The sequence below is a fragment of the Oncorhynchus mykiss genome, chromosome 2 (genome assembly GCF_057628025.1).
Source record: "Oncorhynchus mykiss isolate SJ-2025 chromosome 2, ASM5762802v1, whole genome shotgun sequence".
In the NCBI taxonomy this organism is placed as follows: domain Eukaryota; kingdom Metazoa; phylum Chordata; class Actinopteri; order Salmoniformes; family Salmonidae; genus Oncorhynchus; species Oncorhynchus mykiss.
The window spans coordinates 91,137,118-91,157,564 of NC_143023.1; the positions used below are offsets into that span (position 1 = coordinate 91,137,118).

At 41.4% G+C, this 20,447-nt stretch overlaps 2 protein-coding genes across 4 annotated transcripts in view; one reads left to right on the forward strand and one right to left on the reverse strand.

Moving 5' to 3' along the window:
• Positions 1 to 10,391, reverse strand: part of tmtc3 (transmembrane O-mannosyltransferase targeting cadherins 3) — a 111,311-nt gene extending 100,920 nt beyond the window's left edge. The window contains exons 1-3 of the mRNA XM_021576723.3: positions 10,049 to 10,391; positions 9,188 to 9,401; positions 4,437 to 4,655 (exon numbers count right to left, since the gene is read on the reverse strand). Of these exons, the coding sequence (XP_021432398.2) occupies positions 4,437 to 4,655; positions 9,188 to 9,376 (408 nt within the window). The 5' untranslated portion in view covers positions 9,377 to 9,401; positions 10,049 to 10,391. The remainder of the gene's footprint in view (positions 1 to 4,436; positions 4,656 to 9,187; positions 9,402 to 10,048) is intronic.
• The window catches only part of cep290 (centrosomal protein 290), a 58,732-nt gene continuing 48,463 nt past the window's right edge, over positions 10,179 to 20,447 (forward strand). For 2 of the 3 annotated variants that reach the window (XM_036958904.2, XM_090212343.1), the window contains exons 1-4: positions 11,608 to 11,723; positions 11,993 to 12,127; positions 19,334 to 19,417; positions 20,343 to 20,412. In XM_036958904.2, the coding sequence (XP_036814799.2) occupies positions 12,029 to 12,127; positions 19,334 to 19,417; positions 20,343 to 20,412 (253 nt within the window). In that variant the 5' untranslated portion in view covers positions 11,608 to 11,723; positions 11,993 to 12,028. Of the gene's footprint in view, positions 10,419 to 11,607; positions 11,724 to 11,992; positions 12,128 to 19,333; positions 19,418 to 20,342; positions 20,413 to 20,447 lie in introns of those variants that run through there. The other variant, XM_036958919.2, reaches the window with a different exon arrangement.

Genomic DNA, 20,447 nt, shown 5'->3' on the forward strand with positions numbered 1-20,447 from the left:
ACACCTGTCAGGTGGATGCATCATCTTGGGAAAGAAATGCTCGCAACAGTGATGTAAACAAATTTGGGTACAAAATCTGAGAGAAATAGGCTTTGTGTGCATGGAAACTTTCTGGGATCTTTCATTTCAGATCATGAAAGATGGGACTAACACTTAACATGTTGCATTTATATTTTAGTTCAGCTTAGTAATACATTTGTTTTTAAAACATTACAAAGCATGCTCATCTGTTTTTTGTGTGTTTTGTTGGTGTCTGGATACTGCCCACCCCTAGAAGGTAGTTTAATGTGTCAACACAAACTCATCTGCAAGGACTGAAGCTTTCTCAAGAGTGAGATCCTTGTGCTCATAAACGTAGGTAGCAACCCTTTCGTGAAGGCAATTCTTGAAATGCTAGAGAAATACGAGTGTCAAAGTCCTTAAGGTCCTTGACCTCTTGAGAACCACACGACCGATCAAAAATACATACTTGTTCCCTTGCTAAATCAACATGGCTTTGTGACTCTGTCTTTCGTAATTGACAGAACCATTGTCTGTATGCCTCTGGGACCAACTCGTAAGCCCGAAGGATAGCAGCTTTAACAGTGTCATAATCTGAACTCTGATCAAGAGATAAAGCAGCGTACCCTTTCTGAACTTGTCCCACAAGAACACTTTGGAGGAGCAGTGACCAACGATCTTGCAGCCATTTTAGGAATGTGTCAATCCGCACAAATAAAATGTACATCTACCCCCTTTTCGTTGAAAGGTGGTACAAAGCCGGCTGTTCCGACCAACATCAAACTTTGAGGGAGCAAGATAGCCTGACATGATTTGGAGTACTTCCAGATCTATTTTAATCTAATGGCATGCACCCGATCTTCTTGTTCTATTCTGGCTGCACATTATCTTTCCCTTGTGTTCAAGCTCAAATTTCTGTTGTTCCCATTTTGTCTTTGGTTCTACCTCTCGCATTTGCACGTCTATGGTGTGTACTCTACCACTCGTACGACCCTTTTCATCATCCTCCCTCTCCGGAAGGACTTTCTCCTTCACCAAAGCAAGATAGACTAAATGACTACAGCTTTCGAATCAGCAAGGGCCACTTTGATGTCATAATGCTTTGCAATGACGAGCAGATTCGCCTTCATACATTTATCTAGTATCTCCCATGTAGGGTTTTCCACAAATGCGTCCAACTTAAAACCTCTTATGGCTGCGATCCCCGTACAGGGATCAACATCAGGGGAAATTTCAGAGTGACAACTAAAAATACAACGTCGTAACATTAAACATTCTTGAAAATGCAAGTGTCTTACACCCTTCAAAAGATTAGGATCTTGGTAATCAAACTACGTTTTCCGATTTAAAATAGCTATTACAGAGAACAAATACCATGCTTTTGTTTGAGAAGAGCAATCAACAACAAAAACATTTTCCGCCATGACAGTTTTTACACATTCACATCTGAAGGTAAAATGATGACTTACATTCTGATATCATGCTCTTATTTCTCTTCCTGAGGGTCCCAGTGATCAAATAAAGTGCCATTTTCTTTGATAAAATCAATTTTTTACCCTAAATCGAAACATTTTGTAACCCATTTGTGCCGTGAATTCCGTCTATTATTTTTTTACGGAGCATTCGACATAATTACACACGGTAAACAAATCGTTTATCTAGTCATGGTTGGTTTCAGTGCATTCCTCTGGATGTTTGCAACACAGCCAAACATCATTGTTTTTTTTGCGGGGAGTATTGACCGAAGTGAGCTGATTTGAAGACAACGAGCAATGACTACCTTGCGCACCAATAATTTTAGCGAAGCTTCGTTGATTGACTGTATTTCTGCCCAATGACCACTGATCTTCTTTAAATCTAGCTGGGTAGATAGCCAATGAGCTGAGGTAAACGCCAGTATGTAATGGTTTTGGGTTGGACGACCATTCCTTGCATGTAAAGGCACGCGTAACGAACTCCATTCTCGCCTTGACTCTCAGAGGAGTTGCTGTGACGCTTGTTACACGCAGCAGTATTTCGGAAAGTTGCATTTTCAATGATTTCATTGAAGACATCATGGCGAATAAATCAGGAAAAGCAAAGTCAAAGTCTAAAGTGAAAAAGTGAAAGTCAGACAGATTTTTTTGTTTGAGGAATCTTTGAGTGTTATGATTCAAACAGGAACTGAGGAGCTGTTTCTGCAAGGACAGGACGTACTTCTGAACGGGTAAGTGCTAATGCCGTTTTATGAAATGTAAATATATACACTGCTCAAAAAAATAAAGGGAACACTTAATCAACACAATGTAACTAAAATAACACATCCTAGATCTGAATGAATGAAATATTCTTATTAAATACTTTTTTCTTTACATAGTTGAATGTGCTGACAACAAAATCACACAAAAATGATCAATGGAAATCAAATTTATCAACCCATGGAGGTCTGGATTTGGAGTCACACTCAAAATTAAAGTGGAAAACCACACTACAGGCTGATCCAACTTTGATGTAATGTCCTTAAAACAAGTCAAAATGAGGCTCAGTAGTGTGTGTGGCCTCCACGTTCATGTATGACCTCCCTACAACGTCTGGGCATGCTCCTGATGAAGTGGCGGATGGTCTCCTGAGGGATGTCCTCCCAGACCTGGACTAAAGCATCCGCCAACTCCTGGACAGTCTGTGGTGGATGGAGCGAGACATGATGTCCCAGATGTGCTCAATTGGATTCAGGTCTGGGGAACGGGCGGGCCAGTCCATAGCATCAATGCCTTCCTCTTGCAGGAACTGCTGACACACTCCAGCCACATGAGGTCTAGCATTAGGAGGAACCCAGGGCCAACCGCACCAGCATATGGTCTCACAAGGCGTCTGAGGATCTCATCTCGGTACCTAATGGCAGTCAGGCTACCTCTGGCGAGCACATGGAGGGCTGTGCGGCCCCCCAAAGAAATGCCACCCCACACCATGACTGACCCACCGCCAAACCGGTCATGCTGGAGGATGTTGCAGGCAGCAGAACGTTCAGCAAACCTTCTTGCCACATCTCGCATTGATGTGCCATCCTGGATGAGCTGCACTACCTGAGCCACTTGTGTGGGTTGTAGACTCCGTCTCATGCTACCACTAGAGTGAAAGCACCGCCAGCATTCAAAAGTGACCAAAACATCAGCCAGGAAGCATAGGAACTGATAAGTGGTCTGTGGTTATCACCTGCAGAACCACTCCTTTATTGGGGGTGTCTTGCTAAATGCCTATAATTTCCACCTGTTGTCTATTCCATTTGCACAACAGCATGTGAAATTTATTGTCAATCAGTGTTGCTTCCTAAGTGGACAGTTTGATTTCACAGAAGTGTGATTGACTTGGAGTTACATTGTGTTGATTAAGTGTTCCCTTTATTTTTTTGAGCAGTGTATAGCCTGTGTGTGTTTATGCAACTTTAAAAATGATTCCACCAATCTTATAACCCTCGGGGTGACAAACTACCACAAAAGTGTCTGTTGAACACTCAAATATATGGGCACAGCAGAGCCTCAGAGTAGGGAATTAGAGCGACTACCATACTCCTGGGAAACAAGATCCCGGGCGAGCCCCATTTTTGTTATATTCTCCAGCAAGAAAATCAAAAACAAAGAGTCACTGACTGTTTTAAGAGAGGTTCTGAAAGACACATGAGGGTGTCCACTGAAAGCAACAAAAACTGGAAATTAAAAGACACCCACTAAATTTGCACAAGAAGTGGCAAACAAAATAAAACACACCAAATGTAAAAACTGTCAGAAAAAAACAAAAAGTGGAGCGAAATGAAAAACAGGGACGATCAGATCAAGGATTGTTTTAGAACTCAAATGGGGACCGACAACTAAAGGTGTTCACCCTCCCTCCACATCTCTCAAGACAACTGGAGCACTGGCCAGACAACTGCAGCATAGGTGAAATGCCTTCTGACTAACGAGATGACAAACCAGCACAGTGTAAAACATACTGACACCAATCGGTGCGCCTAACGTGTTAATGTCCAACCTTGAAATGGAAATGGAAAAACCAAGGCCTGTAACTTCTACCCAGTCACACATTTATACTGACTCTACACACAATAATTTAGCCTAGTCACCTTACCCCTCTACATATAGTATTTACCTCTATCACTCCAGGATCTTTGCACATTGTAAATATGGTATTGCAACTGACCTTGTATATAGCTTCTTATTTTCTCGTTTTCCTTAGTTCCTATTTCTTGTGTGATTTGTTCTACCTTGTTATTTTTTGTGCTTCGCATTGATTACTGCATTTTGGGGTTTGGAGCTGGCAATAAAGGCATTTGACTGTACTTGTGCATGTGACATTAAAATTAAGATTATCCTAGATCTGTGCCAACAGTTGAGCAGACTTCCAGCCTTTGTGTGGACGGGGTGAACAGCAGAGTTAATCTGATCCTAGAACAACAGACTTACGGCCTCTGTGTGGATGGGGTGGACAGCGAACAGCAGGGCCGCAACCAGGCTGGAGGTCTTGTCCAAGAACAGACGGCAGAACCTCAGAAAAAGCACACACACCACAGAATGCAGCACCACGTTGAGCAGGTGGTAGGATGCAGAACTCAGCTCACTGAAGAGATAGTTCAGACGGAAGGTGAGCACTGTCAGGGGCCGGTAGGATTTGTGGCTCCGCTCCTGTAATGAGACAAAGATATGACAGGGAGTTATTAGCTTCAAATGCATAAAGACTGATTGAGGATAGTTGAGACATCAATTCAAAACGATTTTAGCATTAGATACAAGTCAACCCTGCTGTCAACTACAAATTACTTTTCACTCTAGGAATGTAGTTCTGGTACCAGGTTCTGTCAGTGTCTAAGAAGAGATGAATTGACTAATCTTGAACATAGTATAGCAATTGGTTGTTAAAACCACCTTAAGCCAACATAGGGATAGAGGATGGTAATAAGAGCTAGAGAAAGCTCACACCACTTGTGGGTGTGATGTGCTGTAACGGACTCAAACAAGAGAACGAACATCTTGAACATCTACAATACTTCAGGTTTGTGTACCAACACTAAAGGGGACCACGTGACGGCACTTTGTGGCACACTTGTGCTACCTAGGGAATAACGGTCAGGAAAATAGGGCTGTTGTGAATATAGGTGATTTTGTAGGAACTTGAAGTTCAACTCCTCTGACAATTGTTATGATGCGAAAAATCATAATCAGCAATATTGACAGCCATTGAATAATTGACCATAAAACATATTTGAAATTCTCTCAGCTCAAATTTAACTAATTCCTATTCACTTGTTCAAACGCATTTTTTGCTTGGGGAGCATAAACAAAGTATGACATGGTGCATGCAGAAGAGAACGGACTGCCCCCTCTGAAGTCACAGATGTTCAAGGCGGTACTGCAGGCATTGTTAGCAGAAAACAGAATAGGCCACTAAAGTGAATAGAAAAATGTCAATCTTCGTGTAAATAAAAAACATTTGCAAAGACAATCATGGTACCAATAATTGGGTCAAATAGACCAGATGTATGTCCTTGAAACGATTATTTTAAAATCGCACCCTGAAGAAGTTAAGGATAATTTAGTTGTTAACGGCAGCTTGCCGTAACCAGGTCGGCCTTAAATTGCGCTACTCAATGAGGGTGAAGAACAGCGCAAGGCTGCAAAGTTACTTCCTGTAATAGCTCAAACTGCACATGCTATATGTCTCCATAAGACACCATCTTAACCAACTTCATTTAGCGTCAAAGCGCGACTGAGTCAAAATACAGAACAGTATGAAGATGGGCAGAAACTGCTTCTCAAATATAAATCAAGCTTGTAGGTGATGGCACAACGTTGTCTAGCTAAGCTCATGCGCAGAAACCAATGATGTACATGAACCCTAACGCTATGTATATTAAGCCACCGGACGGTCAAATTGGCAATCTCCAGTAGGAGAGGTCCTCCCTAGGAATTCTACAGCATTTCAAATAAATGTTTCAAGGACAGAATGACATGTATTTAAGTATTTTTCTGCTGTAGTGGGGACAGTAACATTAGTAACACACATATGTGTGTGTGTATATACTTATTTTCCACCATAATTTGCAAATAAATTCATTAAGAAATCCTACAATGTGATTTTCTGGATTTTTTTCCTCATTTTGTCTGTCATAGTTGAAGTGTACCTATGATGAAAATTACAGGCCTCTCATCTTTTTAAGTGGGAGAACTTGCACAATTGGTGGCTGACTAAATACTTTTTTGCCCCACTGTACCTCATTCACATATTGTTTTATTGACTTTTCTGCTCTTTTGCACACCAGTATCACTACTTGCACATCTGCTCATCTATCACTCCAGTGTTAATTTGTTAAATTGTAATTACTTCACTACTATGGCCTATTTATTGCCTTACCTCATGCCATTTGCACACACTGTATATAGACTTTCTTTTTTCTATTTCGTTATTGACTGTACGCTTGTTTATTCCATGTGTAACTCTGTGTTTGTGTCGCTTTGCTTTATCTTGGCCAGGTTGCAGTTGTTCTCAACTAGTTTACCTGGTTAAATAAAGGTGAAATAATGTGTTTTTTAATTCAGGAGACTAAAAAGATTTGGCATGGATCCTCAAATAATTAAACAGCTGCACCATTGAGAGCATCACTTTCTGGTATGGCAACTGCTTGGCCTGTGACCGCAAGGCACTCCAGAGGGCATACGATCATTCATATCACTGGGGCCAAGCTTTCAGCCATCCAGTACCTCTATACCAGGCGGTGCCAAAAATTGTTTAAGACTCCAGCCAAGGACTGTTCTCTCTGCTACCGCACAGCAAGCAGTGCCGGAGCGCCAAGTCTAGCTCCAAAAGGATTCTAAACAGCTTCTACCCCCAAGCCATAAGACTCCTGAACATCTAATCAGAAGGCCACCCGGACTATTTTCCTTGCCCCCACCCCCCCACCCTCTTTTACACTGCTGCTACTCTCTTATTATCTATGCATAGTCACTTTAATAACTCAACATATACATATTACCTCGACTAACTGGTGCCCCCGCACATTGACTCTGGACCGGTACCCCCTGTACATAACAATAGTGAGGCTATCTTACTGCTGCTCTTTAATGGTTAAAGGCTTGTAAGTAAGCAATTCACTGTAAGGTCTATACCGGTTGTATTCGGCACATGACGAACAACATTTGCTTTGATTTGAGTAGGTGTTCTAAAACTTTTGACCGGTAGAGAGAGTGAGAGACCGGTACCGTTCAAAAGTTGGGGGCCACTTAGAAATGTCCTATTTTTTAAGAAAAGCCCTTTTTTCTCCATTAAAATAACACAATGTATCAGAAATAGTGTAGATAGACATTGTTAATGTTGTAAATGACTACTGTAGCTGGAAACAGCAGATTTTCTATGGAAAATCTACATAGGCGTACAGATGCCCATTATCAGCAACCATCACTCCTGTGTTCCAATGGCACATTGCGTTAGCCTTTTAAATGATCAACTTGGATTAGCTAATTGGTCATTGGAAAACCCTTTTGCAATTACGTTAGCACAGCTGAAAACTGTTGTTCTAATTAAATAAGCAATAAAACTGGCCTTCTTTAGACTAGTTGAGAATCCGGAGCATCAGCATTTGTGGGTTTGATTACAGGCTCAAATTGGCCAGAAACAAAGACCATCCCTCTGAAACTTCTCAGTCTATTCTTGTTCGGAGAAATAATGGCTATTCCATGTGAGAAATTGCCAAGAAACTTACGATTTTGTACAACGCCGTGTACTACTCCCTTAACAGTACAGCGCAAACTGGCTTTAACTAGAATAGGAGTGGGAGGCCCGCAAATCACCAGTCTCAACGTCAACAGTGAAGAGGTGACTCCGAGATGTTAGCCTTCTAGGCAGAGTTCCTCTGTCCAGCGTCTGGTGTTCTTTTTTCCCATCTTAATCTTTTATTGACCAGTCTGAGATATGGCTTTTCTTTACAACACTGCCAAGAAGGCCAGAATCCCAGAGTCGCCCCTTCACTTTTGACATTGAGACTGGTGTTTTGTGGGTACTATTTAATGAAGCTGCCAGTTGAATACATGTGAGGCATCTGTTTCTCAAAGGGAGCAGTACACAGCGTTGTACGAGATCTTCAGTTTCTTGGCAATTTCTCGCACGGAATAGCCTTCATTTCTTAGAACAAGAATAGACTGATGAGTTTCAGAAGAAAGTGCTTTGTTTCTGGTCATTTTGAGCCTGTAATCGAACCCACAAATGCTGACGCTCCAGATACTCAACTAGTCTAACGAAGGCCAGTTTTATTGCTTCTTTAATTAGCACAACATTTTTCAGCTGTGCTAACGTTATTGCAAAAGGGTTTTCTAATGATCAATTAGCCTTTTAAAATGATAAACTTGGATTAGCTAACAACGTGCCATTGGAACACAGGAGTGATGGTTGCTGATAATGGGCCTCTGTATGCCTATGTAGACATTCCATGACAAAATATGTCTACACTGTATTTCTGACCTCATGGCAAGCGGTACCGGAGCGCCAAGTCTAGGACCAAAAGGCTCCTTAACAGCTTCTACCCCCAAGCCATAAGACTGCTGAACAATTACTCAAAAATGCCACCGGACTATTTACATTGACCCCCACCCTCAATTTGTTTTGTACACAGCTACTACTTGCCGTTTATTATCTATGCAGTCAGTTCACCCCTACCTTCATGCACAAATTACCTCAGCTAACCTGTACCTCACACAGTGACTCGGTACCGGTAGCCCTTGTTTATAGCCTTGTTACTGTTATTTTATTGTGTTACTTTAGTTTATTTGGTAAATATTTTCTTAACTCTTCTAGAACTGCACTCTTGGTTAAGGGCTTGTAAGCATTTCACGTTAAGGTTTACACTTCTTGTATTCGGTGCATGTGACAAATAAAGTTATATTGATTTGCTTTAAGAGCGGCTTGAATCTAGGTTGTGCCCTTAGTTGTTTATTTTCTAAATCTACGGAAGAATGTTTCGCTTCTCTCATTGACGTCTCAAACCCCGGCCTCTTCGGCTTGGCAAGCTTTCTCAAAAGTCTTGCGATGTTGCATCTTTGGGTGTAGAAATTCTTCACATAGTAATGAATGGTGTCACATAGTCAGTGGCTTTGTCCATTCATATATACAGTCATTGGTCACATGATATGTCATGGGTAATCTAGTGCACCAAACAGATTCAAATCACCTCAGCCATGGGTGTGCCCCAGAAGTCATTGAGGAAGAGGTTGCGGAGAGGGGTGGCAGGCCGCAGGTCCTTGTTGTCCAGGATGGCTGAGACATCATCGAACACAAAGCCGCAGGACAGACTGTTCCAGTAACACCCCACCACCAGTCCAGTCAAAAGCAAGATCTCCATCCACGACACGACAGCCATTGCTGACCAACGGCTTCATTGATCACTGTGATAGAGGACAGAAGAGATCAGACTAGAGGATTTCTTTGTTCATTATCACATTATGGTTCACACATACAATGTGTCCAGCCCAGATTTGCTAATGATTTGCCAATGACACAGCCTGGTGACAAGAGACTGGCATCACAACAATGTATGCCTTCTAGTAAACTCTGATTCATGTTCCCATTCAACGCAGACAGATTCGATTAATACTAACGATGATGACCAGGGAGATCATATTAAAACTTGAAAGGCTACAATGTAGTGTGCTAGCTTTAGTCCCTGGCATTAGTTAGCTTAGTTCCTCACTAGTTAGCTAAGCTATCCATCGAGAACACGATTCGATTGGAATCATGCCGTTTCAGTCATGTTAGTTATACATGTTACATTTAACATCGATAAACGTCAAACATTATCATGTAGCTAGACAGTAATTGCGACGAATTAGACGCAAAACAACTACTAACGTTAGCTAGGACCGTAGGTCTTTCTACGCCTGCTAGTTCTACGTCGGTTAAACTCGGTAAAATGTTTGGATATCTAGCATTTGACTTATCTCGTTTACAAACTACTGATAAAAATTGCTTGCATTTCCTAAAATGTTATGTTCAATAACAATGTTAGAATTAGTGTGAAAATACAGAAACATACGTGAATTAGAGTATTTTATCGGCCATTGACATTCTAATGTGGCATACGCTAACAACTAGGAACATAAAAACTCCCAAAAAGGCTGGCAATAAATCCCAAAACATTTCCGGGGCAAAGTTGAAAAAAAAGTGACATTGATTTCTGAAACAGCCGTGACTATAATGTTGTTGTCACACATCCAATGACACTATAAAAATATAAAAAATAAAGTGGAGAATACAATGTATTTTCTATAAAACTTGAAACGTGTTTTAAAGAGGACGGAACGCGCTTTGGCTCGCTGAATAGCTTTTGCAGCAGTGACACGACGTTATCTGCCGTAAAGTTGTAGTTTGTACGAATTGACCAGCTGAGGGCAAAGATCCCCGTTGTATGTAACTCTCGTCGTTTGAGTCATTATCTGTTCTTTTGAGTTTTGAAATTGAGTCTTTGCCTGACAAAGTGAAGTTAGGATATATAAGTTATCCTGTACAAGCGTATGTGCCGAATACATTAAGACGCTACAGGTGTTAAGCTTATGGGCATGTGGCAGCAGTGTGTAGGCGGTAGGGTCCAAGGTGTGAGAAATGTGCAGAAGGGCATGAGACAAAGTAATGTGTAGTATTGGGGAAAGTATTGGAATGTGTTAATTGTAGGGGTGCCCATGGAGCTGGGGATCAGAAATATCCCATGCAAGAGAGGCAGGTGGGGTTTCCAGGGGTAGAGCAGAAGTTGTCATATGTTGAGGCAGTTTAGAAAGTAGAGGAAGATGGGTTAAGGGGGAGGAGTGAGGAGAGTAGTAGAGATATACCAGTGCAGAGGGATAGGCCAAAAAGTGAAATAAGTTTCAGTAAGATTGGATTTTTAGCATTTATATCAATGGTTATCAATTGTACTGCATGGATGGATCGGAAGTCTCAGAAAATTGAAGTTGTGGTGGCAGCTGCAGAGAGGTATTTGTGTGTGTGAGACTTGACAGCAGAAGAGTTACAGGATTTAAAAAATATATATATGTATTTCACCTTTATTTAACCAGGTAGGTTAGTTGAGAACAAGTTCTCATTTACAACTGCAACCTGGCCAAGATTAAGCAAAGCAGTGCAACACAAACAACAACACAGAGTTACACGTGGAATAAACAAACATAGTCAATAACGTAATAGAAAAAAAGTCTATACACTGTGTGCAAATGAGGTTAGATAAGGGAGGTAAGGCAATAAATAGGAAATAGTGGTGAAGTAATTTGACACTGGAGTGATAGATGTGCAGAAGATGAATGTCCAAGTAGAGATACTGGGGTGCAAAGGAGCAAAATAAATAACAGAATAGGGATGGGCTATTTACAGATGGGCTATGTACAGGTGCAGTGATCTGTGCTTAAAGTTAGTGAGGGAGATATTCATGTAATATCATTTTGAAATTAGTGAGTATAGTGTTAGATGGTAGGGTATTTAGTACATTTTGATTTTTCAAGTAAAGTATAAGGGAGTTGTACTCCCGTGTAGTAGGTGGCGGTAATGCAACAAATTGGATGCCAACTGCCGTTAAACGTCATAGACGAAGAAGAAGTTGTACTAATCGATTTACGACTGTTGTCAACGGTAACTTAGCAACTGGAGTAGCCGTTGAAGATGGCTAGTTAAAATAGCCAGTGAGCTAGCCAAACAGTACGTTGTAGCGGGTATATGAAAAAAAGGTTAGGTAAAAGTTAATGTCTTACTGATAAAAGGAAAGTAATACATATCGCCATATGTTATTCATATACATTTTTGAATGTATTTTTGCGCCGCCCAATGCAAAACATCTTGAAGCAAATAGCAGAAGCAAATAGCAGAAGCTAACGTTAGCTAGCTACATAGCCACAGATAAAATGCATTTTGCAAGGATAATAGCCATAGCTATGTTGTCCCTTTACAGCATTACCCTAACTTACAATGTGTGTCTGTCCATCTATTTGTTCCACAGTTCCTGTTAGCTAACACAACTGTCACAATTGTCAAAATGCCTCCTCATCTTGACTGGAGAATGGTGATGGATGCTGACCCAGAACAGCTGCAGGAGAGTGGAGATGCAGAGATAATCAACCACATGTTTTTACAGGTACGTTACTGTTCCTAGGTGTCCATGCATGCACCTCAAATGTTATAATCTGATAGTACTGTTTCCCAAGTCTGATCAATCAAATATTCCAATCTTGTGAGTGGTCCGGCTGTCCCTGACAAAAGCATCATACTGACTGGGAGTATGGCTAGACTGTACACTGTCCTTCTCTCAGCACATATCAAAGCTGCAGGCTGAAGTTAAATCTAGACTAAATCTTCACCCCAGCTGCCAAACTAACCCTGATTTAGATTACCATCCTACCCATGCTAGATTACGGAGACATAATTTATAGATCAGCAGGTGCTCTCGAGCAGCTAGATGTTCTTTACCATTCGGCCATCAGATTTGCCACCAATGCTCCTTATAAGACACATCACTGCACTCTATACTCCTCTGTAAACTGGTCATGTCTATATACCTGTCGCAAGACCCAATATATTATTCTTATTTAGAAAACCCTCTTAGGCCTCACACCCCCCTATCTGAGATGTCTACTGCAGCCCTCATCCTCCACATACAACACCCGTTCTGCCAGTCACATTTTGTTAAAAGTCCCCAAAGCAAACACATCACTGGGTCGCTCCTCTTTTTAGTTTGCTGCAGCTAGCGATTGGAACGAGCTGCAACAAACACTCAAACGGAACAGTTTTTATCTCAATCTCTTCATTCAAAGACTCAATCATGGACACTCTTACTGACAGTTGTGGCTGCTTTGCGTGATGTATTGTTGTCTCTACCTTCTTGCCCTTTGTGCTGTTGTCTGTGCCTAATAATGTTTGTACCATGTTTTGTGCTGCTACCATGTTGTGGTGCTACCATGTTGTTGTCATGTTGTGTTACTACCATGCTGTGTTGTCATGTGTTGCTGCCTTGCTATGTTGTCGTCTTAGGTCTCTCTTTATGTAGTGTTTTGCTGTCGCTATCAGCGGAGGCTTGTCTGACAGCGAAACAGTTCATTCAGCCTCATTTACTGCCTTTTAAAAAACATAAGGGGACGACAAGTGGATAAGAGACAGTCCGTAATTTCAATTAAGATATTAATGAGTGAGCTAGGACAAACGTAGTCAATATATTTGTTAAGCACTTTTGAAATGTACAGCGACAAAATTCAGAAAATGGGCCATTCTTACAGTGTTCTCCCTGTACATCAAGTCAGAACCGTAGGATAAATAAAGGCGGCATATACACTACCGGTCAAAAGTTTTAGAACGCCTCATTCAAGGGTTTTCTTTATTTGACTATTTTCTACATTTTTGGAATAATAGTGAAGACATCAAAACTATGAAAAAACACATATGGAATCATGTACAGTCGTGGCCAAAAGTTGAGAATGACACAAATATTAATTTTCACAAAGTTTGCTGCTTCAGTGTCTTTAGATATTTTTGTCAGATGTTACTATGGAATTCTGAAGTAAAATTACAAGCATTTCATAAGTGTCAGGCTTTTATTAACAATTACATGAAGTTAATGCATAGAGTCAATATTTGCAGTGTTGACCCTTCTATTTCAAAACCTCAGCAATCTGCCCTGGCATGCTGTCAATTATCCTGACTGATGGCAGCCCATTCTTGCATAATCAATGCTTGGAGTTTGTCAGCATTTGTGGGGTTATGTTTGTCCACCTGCTTCTTGAGAATTGACCACAAGTTCTCAATGGGATTAAGGTCTGGAGAATTTCCTGGCCATGGACCCAAAATATCTATGTTTTGTTTCCCGAGCCTCTTAGTTATCACTTTTTCCTTATGGCAAGGTGCTCCATCATGCTGGAAAAGGCATTGTTCTTCACCAAACTGTTCCTGGATGGTTGGGAGAAGTTGCTCTCAGAGGATGTGTTGGTACCATTCTTTATTCATGGCTGTGTGTCACGCCCTGACCATAGAGAGCTGTTTATTTTCTATGTTGGTTGGTGCGTGATAGTGACTATAGTGGGTCATCTAGGTGATTAGTGATTTATGTTGGCCTGGTATGGTTCCCAATCAGAGACAGCTGTTTATCGTTGTCTGATTGGGGATCGTATTTAGGTAGCCATTTTCCCCATTGTGATTTGTGGGATCTTGACTATGTTTGTGTGTAGCTTCACGTTTCATTTATTCGCTTTATTGTTTTTGTGCTTTAAGTTTCTTCTAAATAAAAGGATGGAAACATACCACGCTGCATCTTGGTCCACTCATTATGACGAGCATGACACTGTGTTCTTAGGCAAAATTGTAAGTGAGCCCACTCCCTTGGCTGAGAAGCAACCCCACACATGAATGTTCTCAGGATGCTTTACTGTTGGCATGACACAGGACTGATGGTAGCACTCACCTTGTCTTCTCCGGACAAGCTTTTTTCCGGATGCCCCAAACAATCGGAAAGGGGATTCATCAGAGAAAATGACTTTACCCCAGTCCTCAGCAGTCCAATCCCTGTACATTTCGCAGAATATCAGTCTGTCCCTGATGTTTTTCCTGGAGAGAAGTGGCTTCTTTGCTGCCCTTCTTGACACCAGGCCGTCCTCCAAAAGTCTTCGCCTCACTGTGTGTGCAGATGCACTCACCTTCATGAGCAAGCTCTGTACTGGTGGTGCCCCGATCCCGCAGCTGAATCAACTTTAGGAGACAGTTCTGGCGCTTACTAGACTTTCTTGGGTGCCCTGAAGACTTCTTCACAACAATTGAACCTCTCTCCTTGAAGTTATTGATGATCCGATAAATGGTTGATTTAGGTGCAATCTTACTGGCAGCAATATCCTTGCCTGTGAAGCACTTTTTGTGCAAAGCAATGACGACGGCACGTGTAACCTTGTCAGAGGAAGAACAATGATTCTAAGCTCCTTTTGAAGCTTCCAGTCTGTTATTCAAACTCAATCAGCATGACAGAGTGATCTCCAGCCTTATCCTCGTCAACACTCACAACTGTGTTAACTAGAGAATCACTGACATGATGTCAGCTGGTCCATTTGTGGCAGGGCTGAAATGCAGTGGAAATGTTTTTTGGGGATTCAGTTCATTTGCATGGCAAAGAGGGACTTTACAATTAATTGCAATTAATCTGATCACTCTTCATAGTATTCTGGAGTATATGCAAATTGCCGTCATACAAACTGAGGCAGCAGACTTTGTGAAAATTAATATTTGTGTCATTCTCAAAACGTTTGGCCACGACTGTAGTAACCAAAAAAGTGTTAAACAAATCAAAATATATTTTATATTTGGATTCTTCAAAAAGACCCCCTTTGCCTTGATGACAGCTTTGCACACTCTTGGCATTCTCTCAACCAGCTTCATGAGGCAGTCACCTGGAATGCATTTCAATTAACAGGTGTGCCTTAAAAGTTAATTTGTGGAATTTCTTTCTTTCTTTATGTGTTTGAGCCAATCAGTTGTGTTGTGACAAGGTAGGGGTAGTATACAGAAGATAGCCCTATTTGGTAAAAGACCAAGTCCATATTATGGCAAGAACAGCTCAAATAAGCAAAGAGAAATTACTTTAAGACATGAAGGTCAGTCGATATGGAAAATGTCAAGAACTTTGAAAGTTTCTTAAAGTGCAGTTGCAAAAACCATCAATTGCTATGATGAAACTGGCTCTCATGAGGACCGCCACAGGAGTGGAAGACCCAGAGTTACCTCTGCTGCAGAGGATAAGTTCATTAGAGTTACCAGCCTCAGAAATTGCAGCCCAAATAAATGCTTCACAGAGTTCAAGTAACAGATACATCTCAACATCAACTGTTCAGCGGAGACTGTGTGAATAAGGCCTTTATGGTTGATTTGCTGCAAAGAAACCAATACTAAAGGACACCAATAATAATAAGAAGAGACTTGCTTGGGCCAAGAAACATGAGCAATGGACATTAGACCGGTGGAAATTTGTCATTTGGTCTGGAGTCCAAATTGGAGATTTTTGGTTCCAACCGCCGTGTCTTTGTGAGACGCGGTGTGGGTGAACGGATGATCTCTGCATGTGTATTTCCCACCGTGAAGCATGGAGGAGGAGGTGTGGGGCGGGGGGGAGGGTACTTTGCTGGTGACAGTATCTGTGATTTATTTAGAATTCAAGGCACACTCAACCAGCATGGCTACCACAGCATTCTGCAGCGATATGATATGATATGATATAGGCTTAATGGGACAATGACCCAACACACCTTCAGCCTGTGTAAGGGCTATATGACCAAGACGGAGTGCTGCATCAGATGACCTGGCCTCCACAATCCCCAAACCTCGACCCAATTGAGATGGTTTGGGATAATGCTGGTTACCTGTAGAGTGAAGAAAAAGCAGCCAACAAGTGCTCAGCATATGTGGGAACTGCTTCAAGACTGTTGGTTGAGCTGGTTGAGAGAATGCCAAGAGTGTGTAAAGCTGTCATCAAGGCAAAGGATGGCTAGTTGAAGAATCTCAAATTTAAAATAGATTTTGATTTATTTAACACTTTTTTTTGGTTACTACATGATTCCATATGTGTTTTTTCATAGTTTTGATGTCTTCACTATTATTCTACAATGTAGAAAATAGTAAAAATAAAGAAAAACCATTGAATGAGTAGGTGTTCTAAAACTTTTGACCGGTAGTGTAAGCAGACAATGAAAGGTCTTACAATATTCGGTGATTACATATCTCTAAAACAGGCTATAGTCTTCATGTGCACCACCAAGTCAGAACAGTAGGCGAAGTAAAGAGGGGAAAATAGACTTACTACACAACATACACTTAGTATTACTTTCTTATTTACAGTATACATATACAGTGGGCCAAAAAAGTATTTAGTCAGCCACCAATTGTGCAAGTTCTCCCACTTAAAAAGATGAGAGAGGCCTGTAATTTTCATCATATGTACACTTCAACTATGACAGACAAAATGAGGGGGAAAAATCCATAAAATCACATTGTAGGATTTTTAATGAATTTATTTGCAAATTATGGTGGAAAATAAGTATTTGGTCACCTACAAACAAGCAAGATTTCTGGCTCTCACAGACCTGTAACTTATTCTTTAAGAGGCTCCTCTGTCCTCCACTCGTTACCTGTATTAATGGCACCTGTTTGAACTTGTTATCAGTATAAAAGACACCTGTCCACAACCTCAAACAGTCACACTCCAAACTCCACTATGGCCAAGACCAAAGAGCTGTCAAAGGACACCAGAAACAAAATTGTAGACCTGCACCAGGCTGGGAAGACTGAATCTGCAACAGGTAAGCAGCTTGGTTTGAAGAAATCAACTGTGGGAGCAATTATTAGGAAATGGAAGACACACAAGACCACTGATAATCTCCCTCGATCTGGGGCTCCACGCAAGATCTCACCCCGTGGGGTCAAAATGATCACAAGAACGGTGAGCAAAAATCCCAGAACCAAAGTGAATGACCTGCAGAGAGCTGGGACCAAAGTAACAAAGCCTACCATCAGTAACACACTACGCCGCCTGGGACTCAAATCCTGCAGTGCCAGACGTGTCCCCCTGCTTAAGCCAGTACATGTCCAGGCACGTCTGAAGTTTGCTGGGGAGCATTTGGATGATCCAGAAGAAGATTGGGAGAATGTCATATGGTCAGATGAAACCAAAATAGAACTTTTTGGTAAAAACTCAACTCGTCGTGTTTGGAGGAAAAAGAATGCTGAGTTACATCCAAAGAACAACATACCTACTGTGAAGCATGGGGGTGGAAACATCATGCTTTGGGGCTGTTTTTCTGCAAAGCGACCAGGACGACTGATCCGTGTAAAGGAAAGAATGAATGGGGCCATGTATCGTGAGATTTTGAGTGAAAACCTCCTTCCATCAGCAAGGGCATTGAAGATGAAACGTGGCTGGATCTTTCAGCATGACAATGATCCCAAACACACCGCCCGGGCAACGAAGGAGTAGCTTCGTAAGAAGCATTTCAAGGTCCTGGAGTGGCCTAGCCAGTCTCCAGATCTCAACCCCATAGATAATCTTTGGAGGGAGTTGAAAGTCCGTGTTGCCTAGCAACAGCCCCAAAACATCACTGCTCTAGAGGAGATCTGCATGGAGGAATGGGCCAAAATACCAGCAACAGTGTGTGAAAACCTTGTGAAGACTTACAGAAAACGTTTGACCTCTGTCATTGCCAACAAAGGGTACATAACAAAGTATTGAGACAAACTTTTTGTTATTGACCAAATACTTATTTTCCACCATAATTTGCAAATCAATTCATTAAAAATCCTACAATGACCCTGGGTTCGCGCCCAGGCTCTGTCGTAACCGGCCGCGACCGGGAGGTCAGTGCGGCGACGCACAATTGGCCTAGCGTCGTCCGGGTTAGGGAGGGATTGGTCGGTAGGGATGTCCTTGTCTCATCACGCACCAGCGGCTCCTGTGGCGGGCCGGGCGCAGTACGCGCTAACCAAGGTTGCCAGGTGCACGGTGCTGGTTTCCGGGTTGGATGCGCGCTGTGTTAAGAAGCAGTGCGGCTTGGTTGGGTTGTGTATCGGAGGACGCATGACTTTCAACCTTCGTCTCTCCCGAGCCCGTACGGGAGTTGTAGCGATGAGAATAGATAGTAGCTACTACAACAATTGGATACCACGAAATTGGGGAGAAAAAGGGGTAAAATTCAACAAAAAATAATAATAATAATTTCCTACAATGTGATTTTCTGGATTTTTCTTTCTCATTTTGTCTGTCATAGTTGAAGTGTACCTATGATGAAAATTACAGGCCTCTCTCATCTTTTTAAGTGGATGAACTTGCACAATTCGTGGCTGACTAAATACTTTTTTTGCCCCACTGTATCCCTGGCATATAACATAATTTATGCAGCAGCATACAATACATTTTTGGACTCACCTTGTTGTGCTTTGCTCATTTGAACAGGAAGGTGGCAAGGTGGTCCTTCATGGGCAAATTTTGTCATCAAAGTCTGGCATTCTATGGATTTATGGTGCTTTCAAGACAGCTGGGAACACTGAAAAAGGTTGAATCATGATATATCATGATCATATTTATGCAAAAATAACATGCAACAGGTAACGTGGCTCTGTCCCAACTGCCCTTAATGATGAGTCACCACTGGACAGGAACATGCATAAAATACCAAGCAGTACTTGTTCCTGGGTCTTGACAGACTGTTATGCTCAGGGTTTACTTAATTTTGCACGAAGCAGTACTGTTGTTGCTGTGTTTCTGCCTGAGGACAATTTTGCTTTATGTTTCATTGAAAAGCAATGGTGCTCTATTTCTCTACAGGTCAAACGATGGGAGCGGGAGTTGAAAGATGGAAGCCCAGAGAAAATTGTTCACCTCTTGCGAGTCGTTCAAGGCCTTCTGAAGGTGTCCAATGCTATTATTACCCAGACACATCCAGAGATGCATTACTCAAGCTCACTAAAACTGTGCTGAAATGATTTTATCCAGTGTTAATATCAGAGTGGAATACATTACGTAGTTGCTTTGAAGGAATAAGCTCTACACAGTGTGGTATAATTAATATAGAAAAGTTTGATTATATTTGCTTCAGATACTTGACCTGCTTTTGGGTGGATTTACAGTATTCATCTGTCATAGTCTCAGTTTCATGTAACATACAGTTGCGGTCAAATATATTGGCAGCCTTGCACTTTTCTTAATTAAATAATTCCATATTTCTTCTAAAACAAGTTGAAATTGAAAATAATTTTTGGTCTCCACACCTTGTTATTGGATGTTCAACATTGCAGAAACCAGTTAAATTTTTGTAAACTTAAGTTTACAATTTTGATTTAGGAAATCAAAGTAAAATGGCATGGACAAAATGATTGCCACCCTGGAGCTGGTACTTGGTTACACAGGCTTTGGCCACGATAACTGCCACAAACTCTTCTTGTAGCCATCAATGAGCTTGCTGCACCTTTCTACTGGCAATTTGGCCCACTATTCAGCACGGAACTGTGCTAATTCTTCAATGTATGATGGGTGCACTCCACCAACTACTGTTTCCAGCTCTCGTCATAGGTTATGGATGTGATTCAGGTCATTGATGGTTTGTGTTTGTCTGCAGTTATCTTGGCCAAAGGCTGTGAAACCAAGTACTAGCTCCAGGGTGCCAATAATTTTGTCCATGCCATTTTTCTTTTATTTATAAAAATTGTGAACTAATATTTACTCAAATAAAATTATTTCTGCAATGTTGAAAATCCAATAACAAGGTGTGCTGACCAACATTTTCTATATAAGGTACACCGCCCAAGCTTACTAAAATTGTTTTATTTGTTTGCAGTTGAAGAAAGAGGAGGTTACTATGGCATTTGAACTCATCGATAATGCCGGGACAGAACAAGCTAGATCAGGTAGGTGCATAAAGCATTGTTTTCTATCCAGTTGT